The sequence below is a fragment of the Thrips palmi genome, unplaced genomic scaffold, assembly GCF_012932325.1.
Source record: "Thrips palmi isolate BJ-2018 unplaced genomic scaffold, TpBJ-2018v1 HiC_scaffold_15, whole genome shotgun sequence".
Classification (NCBI taxonomy): Eukaryota; Metazoa; Arthropoda; class Insecta; order Thysanoptera; family Thripidae; genus Thrips; species Thrips palmi.
Genome location: NW_023144624.1, coordinates 12770801 through 12786586, shown reverse-complemented (window position 1 = coordinate 12786586; position 15786 = coordinate 12770801). Strand labels below are relative to the sequence as shown.

The 15786-nt window shown below is 53.9% G+C and overlaps 2 protein-coding genes across 3 annotated transcripts; one reads left to right on the top strand and one right to left on the bottom strand.

Moving 5' to 3' along the window:
• Window positions 1-761: 761 nt before the first annotated feature.
• LOC117640849 lies at window positions 762-11472 on the top strand (the record flags this gene model as incomplete). Its single annotated transcript, XM_034377784.1, has 5 exons — window positions 762-816; window positions 6489-6664; window positions 8223-8556; window positions 8870-8982; window positions 10008-11472. Coding segments are annotated over 5 exons (906 nt in total), but the record flags the coding sequence as incomplete, so codon positions are not given.
• Window positions 10878-15721, bottom strand: LOC117640847 (AP-4 complex subunit epsilon-1-like). Of its 2 annotated transcripts, XM_034377782.1 has the most exons (12): window positions 15633-15721; window positions 15448-15554; window positions 15095-15290; window positions 14799-14995; window positions 14561-14719; window positions 14332-14471; window positions 13990-14220; window positions 13725-13905; window positions 13447-13642; window positions 12555-13353; window positions 12346-12481; window positions 10878-12263 (listed from the first exon to the last, which is right to left on the bottom strand). In XM_034377782.1, exons 2-12 carry the CDS (start codon window positions 15466-15468, stop codon window positions 12138-12140), a joined length of 2382 nt encoding a protein of 793 aa, XP_034233673.1. In that variant the 5' UTR covers window positions 15469-15554; window positions 15633-15721; the 3' UTR covers window positions 10878-12137. The 2 variants fall into 2 exon arrangements, with proteins under 2 accessions (XP_034233673.1, XP_034233672.1); XM_034377781.1 differs by having other exon boundaries at window positions 15448-15717.
• Window positions 15722-15786: the final 65 nt, after the last annotated feature.

Sequence of the window (15786 nt, the reverse complement as noted above, 5' to 3'; positions counted from 1 at the left end):
CGCCGGGCTGCCTACCCGCCGACTGGCAGGCGGCGGACGCTCGGTGCCCGCTTCACCGCGCTTCGCCGCGTTTCTCCGCCTCGCCTCGGCGTGAGCAGCAGACAGATTCCGAGAGTCGCTTTCGACGTTCTGTCCTTCTCGCACCCATGGGGCGTCCCTATCGGAGCCACAACGACGGAAGCGACTCTCAGTGTGCTGGACGGGGAGCCGGAAGCGGGGCTTGACAGTGGTCTTCTTTCCTTTGCTGCAGGTCCGGCAGGGAAGTCCCGATGGAGAACGGCGTGGCGGGCACCGGCCCCGGCGGAGGCGGCGGCGGAGCTGGCGGCGGTGGCGGCAGCCTCGTCACCAAGGTGCTCAACAAGCGCACGGAGAGCGTCCGGGACATGAAGGCGGGCGACGCCAAGCCCAAGAAGGGCAAGGAGAACAAGAAGGAGTCTAACGCCGGCCTGGCGCAGCCGCCCCTGCAGCCGCGCGGCAGCACCGGCAGCTGCACCAGCGCCACCTCGGCCACCACGCCGGGCGCGTCCGGCGAGGCCAAGGAGGCCAAGGAGGTCAAGTTCCGGGACCCGGAAATCCCGGACGACGGCGCCGACGGCAGCGGCGCGCCAGGCTCCCCCAAGGTGCCGCACAAGTTCATCTCCAACTGGAAGCACGCGTGCGACAAGACGCGCGACCGCACCAGGGACCTCCTCAAGCGCTGGAGGACGGCGCCGGAGGGCATCGGGGAGACGGGCGGCGAGGGCGGCGGCCCGGGAGGCAACGGCCACGCCGACGGCCAGCAGCACCAGGGCGGCGGCTGGAGCGTCCACGTCTGGGGTGAGTGGAACGAGTCAAACCAAAAGCATTTTTTTCCGCCCGACTGCTTTTGTCTGTCAAAGTGCCTTTTTCAAGCTGCTAAGAAACGGCTTAGCTCGTGACTCAGTGGTAGCACCGCTTTTAAGACGGTTTATTGGGCCGTGATACGTAAGACTGCCTCACCCAACGCGTCTAGAGCTTTGGCCGCCTCCACCGGTCTTCTGGCCCACTGTGCGGGTGGGGCCAGCGGGGCGTTGCCTGGCAGGGCAGGGCGGGCACTGGCGGGGCGTTGGGCCGTTGCCTGGCGACGCGGCGGTCGAAGCGCCGCGGGGGACGCGGTGTCGCGGACAACTTGCAGCGGTGCAGCGATGCAGTGACGGCCAATTTTCACCGAGTCAACCCACCGTGGCGGCCTGGTCGAATCCCGATCCCGAAGAACATACCGTCATTTCCCCCTCTTCTTTTGGCATTTGGGCGAGGTCCCGGGGCAACATCGGGCGCGGCATCTGTGTGAAGCACTCTTGAAAGACTGCAACAAACGCGGGAGTGTGTCGTTGCGAGCGCGAGCCGGCACTCCGCGGCGCGGGGCGCGTCGAAACGAGGCTCGCCGTGTGATGTCGGGGGCGGCACCGCGCGCCACTCAGACGCAGAGGGCTCGGAATGAAAGGAAGCAAACGGAAGCCGGTTGGGAGAACAGCCGACTGATGCCGCGCCGCTCTGTCGCGCGCCCGTCTCTCTCACGGGGGTGTTTCCCGAAGGAGTGCGAGAGAGAAAACCAGTGTTCTGAATCAGCGTGCAGGTGTTGCTTTTAAATCACGCTGGGTGTCTGGAGGAACGGTGGGAATAACGCCTCGCCTTGCCTCGCCTTTGCTTCGCCCCTCGCTGCTGTTCTTTCTGTCCTTTTCCACTCCCGGCGGCCTTTTCGATCAGCAGTGCTTGCCGGCCCACCCCGTTCGAAGGGGGTGGGGACAGCCTGGTTTACGACGCCTCTCTCTCTTTCTCTCTCTCTTCTTTCTCTCTCCGTCTCTCTCTCTCTCTCTCTCTCTCTCTCTCTCTCTCTCTCTCTCTCTCTCTCTCTCTCTCTCTCTCTCTCTCTCTCTCTCTCTCTCTCTCTCCCTTTGGCGCACGGCACGGCGCGCGAGGCCGGCCGCGGTATCGTGACCGCTCGTCCCGCCCCGCTCACCCCAAACAGTACACTGCCGGCACAGCGGGCTACGCTGGTTTTGTCGCTCATGCGGCACCGCGCCCCGTAAAGGGAGGGAGGGAGAGAGAGAGAGAGAGAGAGAGAGAGAGAGAGAGAGAGAGAGAGAGAGAGAGAGAGCGGGAGAGAGGGCGAGAAGGAGCGAGAGAGACGGCGCGACAGTTGCGTTCGGAATCGGCCCACAGCCCCCTTTTCCCAAGTTCGCCTAATTAAGCGACCGAAAGTGGGCAAGCAACGAGCGAGGCGTTTACCCTGCCGGCCGACGGGCCGACGCACACAGGCCGTAAAGCGGTCTGAAAGCGGCTGAAAGCCAAAACGCGGTCCGCCTGGCCTGGCCGCCCCGGCAGCCTTTTCCACTGCGAGTCGAGTAGTACAGTCGCTGAGCGGCGCAGTCTCGTTCCGGTCACCGGCAACTCACCGGCCGGGCCGCCCCGACCGAATCACTGTCCCCTTGTCCCTCTGCGTTTCCGTCGATTCGCGAGGCCTCCATTCTCCATTCCAGCGTAGGGGCCGTCCGGCCGACCCAGGCCGACCCGCCGCCGACCCTTCGGCCGGCCCGTGCCCGAGTCACGCGACCGCCATCGGAGGCGCTCGAAGTGCCGCGCCTGAAGCTCGGAGCGCTGCGGCCGGCCCGCCTGGTTAGCATGCGTCGTACAGTGGGCCAGAAGGCCGGTGGGGGCGGTCAAAATCCCAAATCCCAGACGCGTTTTGAGCTCGAACCGAACGTGCGACCCTGCCAATGGATTCTTCGCTGGGAGAGCAATCCATTGGTGGGGTCACACGGTCGGTTAGAGTCCCATTTGACGACTCTGGAACTCAAAACCCGTACGGGATTTTGAGCACCGGTCTTCTGGCCCACAGCGCGTCGGCACAGCCGCGCTGGCCTCACCACCCTTTACCACGACTCATCCTTCTTAATCTCAAACTAGAATGTTTGTTCCCTTTTCCCACACTTGCCCGCCTGAGATTAAAGTCGGGCTGTGACGGCGGCTCGCCTGCTTCCGCCTCGCCTTCTCATTTCTGCCACTCGGCTCGGCTCGGCTCGGCTCGGCTCGGCTCGGCTCGGCTCGGCTCGGCTCGGCTCGGCTCGGCTCGGCTCGGCTCGGCTCGGCTCGGCTCGGCTCGGCTCGGCTCGGCTCGGCTCGGCTCGGCTCAAGGTGCGGCGCGCCGCCGAGCCGCTACGTCGGTTAATTTTAATTAACCCCAACTTGCTCGGCCGGCCGGGGCGGCGCCGGGGCGGCCGGGACAGGACTCTCGGCAGGACTGCCGACCGCGCCGCATTATCCCTGCCGGCCGGCCAACCCCGCCGACCCGTTGGGCCCGACACTCGAAAAACCGGCAAGTCGCCCGCAAGCCGCGCCCCGCCAAGAACAAGATCGACTCAACTGCAAATTAAGACGGAGTAATGAAAATTTTACTCTGGACTGAGAGGGCCGCCCTCTTTGTGGCAATCTTAATTTTTGTTTAATTTTTTTGGAGGCCTGAGATGATTAGTTTCAAAGCTTTGTGATTATATTACTTTTGACAGTTTCCTGAGGAACGTGTTTTCGTTCGAGGGAAGCCTATCTTTTTCTCAGACTTGTTGCGAATTAGGTGTTTCCATGTATACTCGGAGCTACACTCATTCGTGCGACCAAGGCCCCTCTTGGAGTGCTGCTATCTATAAGCCCTGCTAGCGATCGGTACACTGTAGAACTTAAGCGTTACTCTATGCGTGGAGTCAAGCATAGAGTAACGCTTGAAGACGTTACGCTTGAAATGAAGCACACTTGGAAAATTCCCGCATGCAATGAGATAGGGGGAATGTTGGCCGATGAGCCTGTTACGCTTGTTTTCAAGCGTAAACTGATTAAGCTTGAAAACAGAGGGTAATACTACGCTTTAGTTATACCAGTGTAGCGGCCGGCCCTTTCTATTTTCGTAGTGTATTGCGACCCCACACCTCCGCCTGTCCTGGAGAACCTCCAAGGGCCGCAGACCGGCCGCAGACCGGCCGCAGACCGGCCGCAGACTTGCTAAGTTTGTGGAGTTCGGCAAAAGGCAAACAAAGCAAGGCAGCGCCGACGTAGCCGCGACTCCACACCGCGATCTGCTGCGAAAATCCCTTTTGTTTTCTTTGTTTCCTTGCCCTTTATTTTTCCTCTTCTTTATTGCGTTGGCGCATCGGGGAGGGGGAGCGATGAATGGAGTATAGAGGCGACGGCACATCATGCAGAGAGGATGATCGGCAAACACACGGAGAGGCTAGAGGCCCGCACGTACTCGGACGTGTGTGCACACACACACACGCACACACACACCCGTGGTCTCCGAAATAGCATTTCAGTCTCTGCGATTCGCTCCGCAACCGTGCACTTACGAGGCCGCGTTCTTTCGGCGCTCTAGATGGGGAAAAATAAGTAAACGATAAAGGAAAAAAATTAAAACGCGCTAAACACACACGCACACACACACACCCACGGCAAAGACGGTTCCAGGCAGAGACATGGGCAATTTTCAGGGGAAAACCCGGGAAAACCACAAACCGGTTTTGCCTGCTAAAAAATTTTTAACAGAGGAAGCGGGCGTGATTGGTGGCGAAGCGAGCCCTGGCGAATCGCTGCAATCACTGCAGGGATGCACCGGAGGGAGCTTTGCAGTTCGTCAGCGCTGTAAGGCGAAGGGGGAGGGGAGGGGGCGGCAGACTTTTCGTGACGAGGACGCAAATAAGTGGCGCCCCGCCGCACTCCGCGCAGGCAAGGCCGGGCAAGGCCGGGCAAGGCGGGAGCAGGACAGCTCGTCCCAGCCAACTCGCCCCGCGTCCCACTCGTCGCACAAATTGATGACATTTTCATCGAAGGTCCTATACTTCTTGCATGGGCGTGACTACAATGTCACCAATTGTTTTAATGACGTTGTTGTAAGGAAAATTAGCCTGTAAATTGTCATCAAGTGACGACTCTGTGTGTACCAGGTGGCTCAGAAACCCCGCGACAAAATGATTGCAGGCTACACGCCTGCAGCCGTGCGTGCGGGCTTGCCTACGCTCCGGTCTGCGGGCGCCGGGACGCTCTAGGGTGGCCACTCGTCCATGACGCACTGTCCACCGCGGACCGCGGCGCTGTCCTTCGCGCCAGGGCGCTGTCCTTCGCGGCGCGCTGTCCTTCGCGGCACGGCACAGTCCGCGGCGCTGTCCGCGGCGGACAGCCCCACGGCGACGGCACTGAGCCGCCACGCCCGCGCCGGCGTGGACAATTGATGACATTTTCATCGAAGGTCCTATACTTCTTGTAAGGGCGTGACTACAATGTCCCCAACTGTTTGAATGACATTGTTGTAAGGAAAATTAGCCTGTAAATTGTCATCAAGTGACGACTGTAGACGCATATTGAGTTCACACTTCAGTTTGCAGAGTGGTGCCGCCTCGGTACCGCGTCGCTTCCCCCGTGTGCCTCGCGGTGTGCTGACGGCGCTACTTCGGCCGCGCGTTCGCGCCCCGCCCGCCCCGTTGCGCCTCGCTCCGCGGTCTTCCAGATGGTCGCCCTGCAGACTGATTCCGAGAGTCGTTTTCGTCGCTCTGTCTTTCTCGCACGCGTGGGGCATCCCGTAAAGGTGGGAGAGAGACAGAGCGACGGAATCGACTCTCGGAATCAGTCTGCTGTGGCGCGGCTTGGAGGGGCTGCGCAGCCGAGAAGAGCGGTCTCATCGTAGAGCCCCTTGAGTGAGACGGAGACAGAGCGAGGAGACGCTCTGCAGCCCCTCGCACGTACGCCCGGCACGGCCCGGCCGGAATACGCTGACCACCACCCTGACCACGCGCCACGCACGCGAAGCTTGCACACTGCGCACGCACCGCGCTCCCTCGCGGCCTGGGTCAAGAGCTGCAAAATCCCAGGGGCTCTCTCTCTCTCTCTCTCTCTCTCTCTCTCTCTCTCTCTCTCTCTCTCTCTCTCTCTCTCTCTCTCTCTCTCTCTCTCTCTCCCTCTCCCTTCCCTCCCTCCGACGCCTCGAGAGTGCGACAGAGACAGCGCCACGAGCGAGGAGAGCCGCAACGGTCGCTCCGTCGGCACTACTTTCTGCTCTGCCAGCGCCAGATTTGCATAGGCGTTTTTCTAGCGTCAACAGAACCACTCAGTGAAGCCAATCGGAGTGCGGCCAAGTGAGAGTGAGGCTGATGTCGTGCAGCTACGCTGGCGCACGGAGATGCATGAAGAAAAGCCGAGCACATTCTGTGACGTGTCCTCGAAATTGTCTCGTGGAAGATTTGAAACGACCAGGCCGTGACGCGATGCCAGGGGAAGTTCCGGCCGGTTCCGCCAGCCTGCTCGGCGAGTCGCTCAACAGGACTCGAACCGACCGTGTGACCCCACCAATGGATTCCTCGTTCGGAGAGCAATCCATATGGCGACTCTGGAGCTCGAAACGCGTCTAGAGTTTTGGCCGCCTCCACCGGTCTTCTGGCAAGTCCACTGTGCACCCCCATCTCTCTGCAGCGCTCTGCTCTGCCTTGCAGCCACGTGGGTGAAGCGGCTCCCCAGCGAGGAGGAGGGCTTCCTCAAGGACCGCGAGAACTCGGCCGCGCTGCTGTCGCCCGTGCAGCGCGAGAAGCTGTCGCAGTGCTTCGCCCACCTGCTGGACTCGGACCGGGACGACATTGTCACGCGGCAGGACTTCGAGAACCTGAGCGAGGTAACACTGCTAAAAAATGGTCTGTACATTTACAGAATTCGTCCCCAGTCCCAAACTTGAAAAACATGAGTCATTCCTCCTCGTCCCACTCAGTCCCACTCGAATCTCGAAGAACATCGCGCCACCTGCCCAGCGATTTAGGAGAGCGGTCAGTCGATCTGTCTCTCTCGGACAACAACGGAGTGCCCTGTGAGCGCGAGAGAGACAGAGCGACGAAACTAATCTTCCGAATCACTCTGCTGGCGTGGCGTCGCGGTGCTTGTGACTCGGATTACCCGCCGCCTCCTTGGAGTGGCGGGACGAGGGCGAGGACCACTCCACTGCGGAGGATTGCGCCCCGTCGAAGTGGCCTTGGCAGATGCGGCGCACAGTCGGTGTCCGCCCACCGTCGTCCAAGGACTCCTTCGTTATTGCTTGAAATTCGTGCCCGTCTTTCGTTTCACCGTGCGGACCAGCGCGTCGTTCCACAACGCACACACTTTCAAAATTTGTTGTCACCTTGTGACGAAGATTCCCGTCACTTGCGGATGATGACAATGTCATCACAAAGTGATGACAAAGTCGACGCGTTCTAATAGAATAATCCTAACTGCCAGGGTAGATCCAAGACAATACTGTCAGAGCAGATCCAAGACAATCCTAACTTTTCTGGCCCACTGTGCACCGCTCCCTTTCTCTCTGGCAGTGTACGTGCCGCAGAGCTGCAGAACTACAGACGACATCGCTCGCGACTATTTCCATTCATAACCGCGAAGCGCGACGCGCCCGATGTGGCCGTGCTAATGGCGAGCCCGATCACGCCATGCACCTTCACGACACCCCCCCCCCTCTCTCTCTCTTCTCTCTTTCTCTTCCTCTCTCGGCTCGGCGGGGCGATAAGATTACGTACTCGCTCCGTCCGCGGCGGATTGATTCCAAGACAACACAAACAGTCGCGTCGTGCCGGCCGGCCGCAGTAGTGCAAGTTCAGTGCAAGTGCAGTGCAAGTGCAGTGCAGTGCGTGCATTCCCGCGTCGCCGGGCAAAGAGCCCGCCGTCGAGGCTCGCGTGCCCCCCCCCCCAGCAGGCCCCGCCGCCGAGGCCAGCCGGCCGGCCGCGCTGCGCCGCCGCCGCCTTGTCTATGGCGGCCCCTCACTGCCAACAACGACCGGCCCTGGCCGCCCTGCCGCCCCGGTAGCGTCCGCCGTCTAGCTTCTAATCCACCGTCGGGGAATCTTGGAGTCGACCGGCGTGGGGCCGCACTCGAAGCTCAGAATGGCGCCGGCGCCGGCCTCCGTGGCGTCGCGACTGGGCCGCGACTGCGCGCTTTACGGTGTGCTGTACGGCCTGCTGTGGTGCGCGCAGCCCTACATGCCCTACTCGCGGTCCCACCAGCACGAGCAGGTACTGCTTGGCGTGCACAGCGCTCGCCGCGGGGCGCGTGCCGCGGCACGGGCGTGCGTGCGCCCCGAAGGCCGCGGGGTTCAGTGACCAATGTCTATATTTTTCTAAAAAAAAATTCTATTTTCTATGTCTGTATTTCGTCGTCTTCACTTGACCCGCGACTCTCTGTCCCGCAGAGGCTGCGCCACTTCGCGGACTGGTCCGACAACTCGTCCGAGTACCACATCCTGCGCGAGGTGGAGCACAACTTCGTGGCCACGTTCCTGGACGGCCCCGAGGACGCGGCGGACGCGCTGGGGCTCGGCGGCTTGGCCTCGGGGCTGGCCTCGGGGCTGGTTCCGGACGACAGCATCGTGGTGTGCCCCACGGGCGAGCGCGAGCGCGTGTGCAGCCTGGAGCAGTGGCTGTCCCGGTGGGGCACCATCCTGGACCAGGCCAAGACCTTCAACGAGCTGCCCGTGTGGCTGCAGTACTTCCCGCGGGTCATGTTCCAAGTCATCAACAAAAGTGGTAAACAAAGTGGCGCGGGGCGTCGTGCGGCCGTAACTTAAAACCGGTCCGTGTTTCCGGCAGGGAAGCTGCGAGGGGGTGACCCACTGTCAAATTTTGTGCACAATGATTTAGGGTGGCGAGGCGCCTCTGCGTCGCGTGTAGGCCGATTCCGGCCAGTCGGGGTGCCGCTCTGTGTCTCTCGCAGAGCGGGGCGCGCCATAAGCGCGACGGAGACTGTCCGGAATCGGCCAACAGGCCTCCTTCTTAACGTCTTGGACCACCGACAGCATCTTGACCTTTGAACTGAACTCCAACCCGTGTCCACCCACAGGGAGCGGCGTCGTCAGTCGGGACGAGCTCAGCGCCTTCTACTCGTCCGTCCTCGGCCTGGGGGCGCAGCGCGTCGGGGAAGTCCTGGACGGCGCGTACAAGGCCATGACAGCGGTAGGTAGATGCCCGGCCCGGGCCCGGCCTGGGCGCCGGGAAAATTGTAAATTAAAACTGTCCCAAGCGAGGGGCCCTGCGGCGGGGCTGCTTTTCGGGGTCGATACCAGACCGTGCTCGTCGAAAGATGGGAAACGTCTCCTGGCGAAACGCGACGCGAAACGGCGGGCGGCTCCCTGGAAGTTCCAGGGAAGTTCAGCGGACCGGCCTGAGGAAGGCGGGACAAGACAAGAAGCCCCGTCCTAGACGGCGTCATCGACACTGCAAGAACGTGCTGAGAGTGAAGACTTTTTTCTGTGACCGCAGTGGCGCGCCACGTGCGTCGTCATCCCCGTCAAACTTTTCGGCCGCAAAATGTTGGGGCCCCGGCCCCACGCGGTGGACAGCCCGGGCCGGGCCGGGCAGGGAGGACAGGCGGGACAGGCGGGACACGGGTTGCGTTGTGTCGCGTCGAATTATCGGATGCCAAATGACAATTGAGCCGAGTGCGACGGCTGGCCTGCCCCCTGCCCTGCCCGCACGCCCCTGCCCCGCGCCCCCCATGGCCCGTTCGGTGCATTGCATTGCAACGGACAGGACAAGAGTCTATCTGTCGAGCCGCAGTGACACAGGCAGCGCCCCGCCGCCCGGGGGCGGCCTGGTGACCGAGTAGGTGGTTTGGCGGCGGGGGTGTCCGATTACAGCCCTCGCTCTCCCTCTTCCCCACCTAACGCTGCCACCCCAGCCGGATGTGTGTCGCGCCGACGACGTCAAGGACTTGTCACTTTGGATGGACACGTCGACCGACCAGTGGCCGACCGCCGCCGCCCAGCCGTCAGGTCTGGGCAGGGACGACTGGGGCATGACTCGCAGGACTCGCAAGCACGGATCTAGATACAGTGGGGAGGGGGGGGGGGGGAGGACTGCTCCCTTGGCAACTTTTTCCTGATTTGATTCGATTTTGTTTCGAAAAATAATTGAAGGTTCGATTCTAATTGGATTCGAAACGAAAATCCTTGATCCTACTCTCTGTCCCTCTCCCGCAGAACGGCGACCACCCGCTGTGCTTCCCCGCGTACCGCTGGTGCTACGCCAACTTCCTGCTGGGCCGGCACCGGAACGGGCCGGGCCAGTACCTGTTCGGGCCGGGGGAGCCCGCCGACCTGCGCAGCTGCCCCTTCCCCGTGGACTACAGCGCGCTCAACACGGCGCCCGAGGAGCTGGAGCAGTACTCGCCCGACAGGAAGAGCAACCGGCGGTCCGTGGTCGTCTGAGCCTCGGTCTGAGCAGTCCGAGCGTGCCGAGAGGGCCTGCAGGGCCTGCCGCAGGGCCTCCCCGCAGCCGCGGAGCGCCACGCCAAACGAGTCAGTGACAAACCAGAGACGAGTGCTTGTGCTGATCTCCGATCTCATGGACCGACGTCCGCAGCCGGGGCAGCGCCGGAGCAGGTGCTTGAACCCAGGACGAACTTACGTGTGCGGCGTGCAAGGCGCGTGGGAACGCGTTCGAAACTCCTTCCCGCCACGCGCCGCCACGGGGCACAGTCGCTAGACGCTGGAGCAGAGGGCGCCGCCTGGATGCCGTTTCGAGCGCAGTCCGAGCGGGGCCGGGGTGCAGTCCCCTCGGCCCTCGGCTGCCTGGTGGTGGACTAAGTTACCCCTCGAGGTTTGTGGTGTGCGCTGTGTCTCCGTCGTGACTGTGGTTACCAAAGCAGTATGGGATACGCTAGGGTCCTATATAGGCTCTAGGATACGCCAACTATCAAAGCGGTGTGTATACCAGGGGGAGAAGGAAATTGAAACTGTAGAGAAGAAACTATGGAGTGTTATAGGACGGACTTTTCTATTTCACATTTGACGTGAAGCAGAACAAATTTGAATCACGGACGCTCGCTACATCTAAATTACATGCTGATCTTTACTTTTTTTATTTTATTTTAAAGTTCAATTCAGTTTGCACTTAAAAGATATGGCAGTGAAGTATGGATGCTGCTTAGGAAATCAAAAGACCTAAAAACAAATGCTTTCTTTCCCTTTCCTCGATTAGAAAGTTGAAAGCTTCCAACCAACAACAAAAAGGACTTAAAAGTATACAAAAAACTGAAATAAGTTAGTAGATACAGTCCTAAACACATTTCTTCCTTGTTTGTCAAATTTTAAAAGAAAACATCACATTTGGTTAATGCAGCTTCGTAAGTTAACTCCTACACATTAGTGACACTTGTTAGGCTGAATTGAATATCTTGAATACAAATGGGAAACTGCTGCCACAAAAAGTTGCTGAACCAAGGCGTTTGTGTAGGGAATGCAAATTTGCTTTAAGGAGTGAAATTTGTAAGTGGTTCTTGCTAGATGCGCGCTCTCTTCTCCTCTCTCCCGACATTTGATTAAAACTGAGTGAGACCACATAGAATTTTGTTATAAGGTTCTTTGCTCTGATTAATGTATTTTATTAGTACTGGCTCCTTCAAGCATAACGCAAGATTTGAATTACAAATATGAAATGTTTTGAGCAGTGTTTATGAAACTTTTCCTCATCCCCCATTTACATTTTACCACCATGAAATATTTGATTAGACCTTAACTTGGCAAAATCTTATTACAGTATAATTTGTGTATGACAGTCCACACACATCATGTATTTACTGTATTCACTGTATTCACAACCCAATAATGTGACCAGGATCACATTTTACTTTTACAGGATCACAGATTTCATTGCTAGCCTATATGCCTATTTACATCACATCATATTTTGATAAACTTGAAACACATAAAGCAGATATATACTGTTTGTGATACACTAACAGCATTTACAAATATCAAAATAGATTTTTAAATCATCCAGAGACTTGCCAGAAGTCACATTAAGAACAATTATTGTTACTTTCATGATTCCCTTGAAATCACAGCCACTGTCATAGATACAATAGAAAAGTATTTAAAAACAAAACTGGACCCACAATTTTTGTACTGGTACTAAACGTAGACCCTGCTTGTGGGTAAAAGTTTGCAACAAGAAGTGCAATTGATTACTGACATTTCTAGCTTCATTAAAATATACTAACTAAAAAAAAAATACAATAAAAACAACACATGAGCCAAGTGGAATCACAACAAAATAAAATCTTCAGACTCAAATATCTGGATGACATACAAAAGTTATATTGCATGGATTCAGTTTGACTGAGGAACTTGGTCAGTTGAGTGACAGAACTCTTTGAAGTCTTTTTGCAGGCTGTCCAAGGGGTCGTCAACCATTGACTTTTGAAGCCATGATGATATTGAGGGACCTGGTTGGAGCTGTAAACAACAACAAACCAATACCAATTCTGTATGATGTGGGCAAAATTTTAACTCAAAATTATCAAAATTGAATTATTACTTGTGGTGATGTTTCATCAGAGGGGCCTGATACACCATCAGTGAATGATGATGAAGAATCAGCTTCAGTTGAATCATCCGCTTTGATTCGGCCCTCCTTGGTCCAAACTGGCATCAAGTCAATTTCTTGTGTTTGGCTAGAATATAAAAAATGTTGAATATAAAAGAGAGAAAAAACAAAACGAAATTGTTTATGTTTCAAATAATTACCTTGTAAATGTCCAGCATTTTGACTCCTCTGAGCTGACAGAAGAGACACTTCCGGCAACATTTCTTGCACTTTCCGTACCCGCTAAAGAAAGCACAGAGCTACCAAGACTGCAGTCAGCAACCACAAGATTACTGTTACACAACTCACTATCACCATGGTTTCTTTCTAATTCCAAGGCCAACAGGACAGAAGCTCGGGAACCCGGCTTTGCAGGCAAAGCTTTGTAGGGAGTGCCTCCCTTCTCTAAATGTCCACAGACAAAGTTGTCCATGAAAGTAAGAGTAAAGTCTGGATGTTCTGATAAGTTGCTAGATTTTAAGTTGATTTCAGATAATTCTGGACAGGCTGATAAAATACCAAGTAACTCATTGCATGCACATCGAAGAGTTGCGTCACTAAATACTCGCGTCAACGTAGCTGAGACAATGGTCTTTAAAAAGAGAACAAGTTGCGGACATGGTTCAAAATTGTTCAAAACAACAACTCTTGCAGCATCCACTATTTCATACATCAATTTACGAATTCTTGGAGGAACAGTTTCCAGACTTCCTTGAATTTGATTTTGAAATACTTTCTGTCCAAGGGACACAATTTTTTCTAGTGCCAATACGTGTGTCTTGTGTTCTGCACGGTCATCAGCTTCCTTAGCAAGTAATCTATGGAAATTACTCAACATCCAAACATACAGTTCTAGAATTGAAGTAGGAGCAACTTTACTTTCTGAATGTTTAGTTAAGTAGCCAAGTACTTTATGATGAGCGGAATTTGGAGTGGAGGCATCATCTTCTGTTTCTGAAACTAACAGAAAATAGAGTTGTACTCATAAATAAAACATTGTGCAAGTTTCAAAAGAAACATCAAACATATGGTTCTGCATTATGAAAGTCTCACCTGCAAGAAGAGCAAATTTCAGCTGTGCTTGAATTGACGCAGATTGTTCTTTGGCAATGGGAAGTAACCTTAGAAGAGCTGCAAGATGCCAGTGGTTGGTGTTGCTGGCGTACTTTTCAGAAAGTGACATTCCTAAGGAAACCAATTGCTCTTGAAGATGAGTATTAGAGCAGTGATTTTTAAGGAAGTCTATGATCTGAAATCAATGATGCAATACAGTATTATTGATTATCATACAAATGTGTTCAGATGGAGAACTACATGACCTTTGATTTTACCTGATCACATATACTCTCTGCACTACTACTGTCAGCAATTTTACATAAAAGATGCAAGCTTTTCACTTTAATGGCATTGTCTGGGTGTTGTAAACAGCGCAGCACAACAGCTTGTTGGTCTCTGGTCAGATTTACTTGAAGGTGAGATATTAAAGTCTCAAGTAGGTTCAGTCCTTCATACCTGGGGAATAAAAAACAAGAAAATTAACTCAAATGCAATATGGTAAACCTTTGAAAGAAAAGGAAACAAAAAAAGGTTCTGTACCTGAAATTTATATTATGACTTATAAGTAGATGCCCAATGTTCGACATTGTTAATGATGTAAATTTGCTGGATGCAACACCTAACTCTAGCATTGTCACCAAACATTCTATTGCAATAGCTGCCGATAAATTAGGACTAGAACTAATATTGCCATCACCTAGCGCTGCCTTGAATGTATCTTGAAGAACTTTTTGTACATCTAAGATAGGTGGTTGGAGTTGTCTTATTAGCCTGCAACGTCATACACAGTTATTAAATAAGAGCCAATGTGACTAAATAGGAACATGTAAAAGCAAACTCAGGATACAAAAATCTCTGAGGTGCTATACTGACAAAACTTACTTAAGAATAGTAAGTTGGGTCCATGGAGCTGATACACCATGATGTAAATAATCTTTGGGTAGTTTCCCATGGAGAATTTGATCTTGAATAGAGACTATAGATGAACAAAGATCTTTTGTCAATTCCTCGTGATCCTGTTCCTGTGTTCAAAATAATTATTGAATTTTAGAACAAGAACAATGTAGATAGACTTTAAAATGACAAGATTTTCTCCCCCCTGTTTACTAACCAGCTTTAAGTCAAGCAGGTATTGAAGAATCAAAGCAACTACTCCTGGATCACTGTCTCCCAGTAATGCTCGGACTCTATGAACGTAATGCATAGCTTGGTTCGGACAAATGCGCAAAAAGTGGTGAAGGACAATCACAGCTTTCCCACGAATGTACTCCTGAAAAAGTGGTATAATGATATTATTGAAAACTTTTCACAGGACATCTCTTAGAATGTGAAGCATTTTATGTACTGACATTGGAATGGCTAAGTTTGTCAGCCACCATGGGAAGCACAGCAGATGCTTGGTCTGGTGGTATAAGATGACAAGTTGCTGCTAAGGCCATAGATATTGTCACCATGTTACGGCTGGCCAAGTCTCGAATAATAGTATTGACAAGAAGCATTGATAGTTGATGACAGTCTTTCAAAAGTTGCACACACACCATGTATCCTGAAAGTTAAGAAGTTGGGGTACAACACTGAATTAAATCATCTGCTCTCTATCCTATCCAAACCCGCATTTTCAGCTTTTTTTGAATTCTCTCCTTACCCATCTTCTTCTCAGCTAGAGAACCACGCTGGGCAAGTTTGACGGCATGGATGTACGCAAATTCAGCTTTATATCCCATCATCTCAGCAAAAACAACAAATGCCAACATCTTCTTAACAGCTGAGGAACGAACGCCCGGCTCTGACAGGCGTTGCTGAATGGTTTTTAAAGAATCTTGAAAGCTCCACTCTTCTTCCTGCAGGAAATTTAAAGTAAATGTATGTATACATAAAAAGTGACACATCAGTATTTATTGGAAGAATAAAATTGCAATGACAGGCAAGGAGGGAGATTAATTGTGGCAAAAAATCGAATAAAAGTGCAGTACAGAGAGCGCATACTGAAAAACTCACTCGTTTTGTTCTTGCAGACATACATCTTTCAAACAAACTTTTAGTACTTAACCCCACACTTGTGTTTAGTGGAGAGAGCAAAGTGTTAAGGGATTCGATAGTTTTACCTAAAATTCCAGACATGTCTTAATAAGAAAATGCAACATAAAACATAAAGATTAACGGTACGAACTAATCATCATCACATTGTATGATTCAAAATAATGCACAGGCATGTATTTAGTCTGCTAAACGTCCTGCTGTTTCTGTGTTGTGTTGTTGTAGTGCGAATAACTGTTTCACCAACACGCAAAACTCGTGTGAATAGGCAAAGCTAGTAGACAGCAGACGACACACGGG

What these genes read in the sequence shown, in the direction of transcription:
- LOC117640847 (XM_034377781.1), bottom strand. Translation starts at nt 15,570, where the DNA reads ATGTCTGGAATTTTAGGTAAAACTATCGAATCCCTTAACACTTTGCTC. An exon ending in ACAAACTTAGCCATTCCAAT is followed by an intron (nt 14,720 to 14,798) that starts GTCAGTACATAA and finishes CCACTTTTTCAG; the next exon opens with GAGTACATTCGTGGGAAAGC. An exon ending in AGTCATAATATAAATTTCAG is followed by an intron (nt 13,906 to 13,989) that starts GTACAGAACCTT and finishes TTTATTCCCCAG; the next exon opens with GTATGAAGGACTGAACCTAC.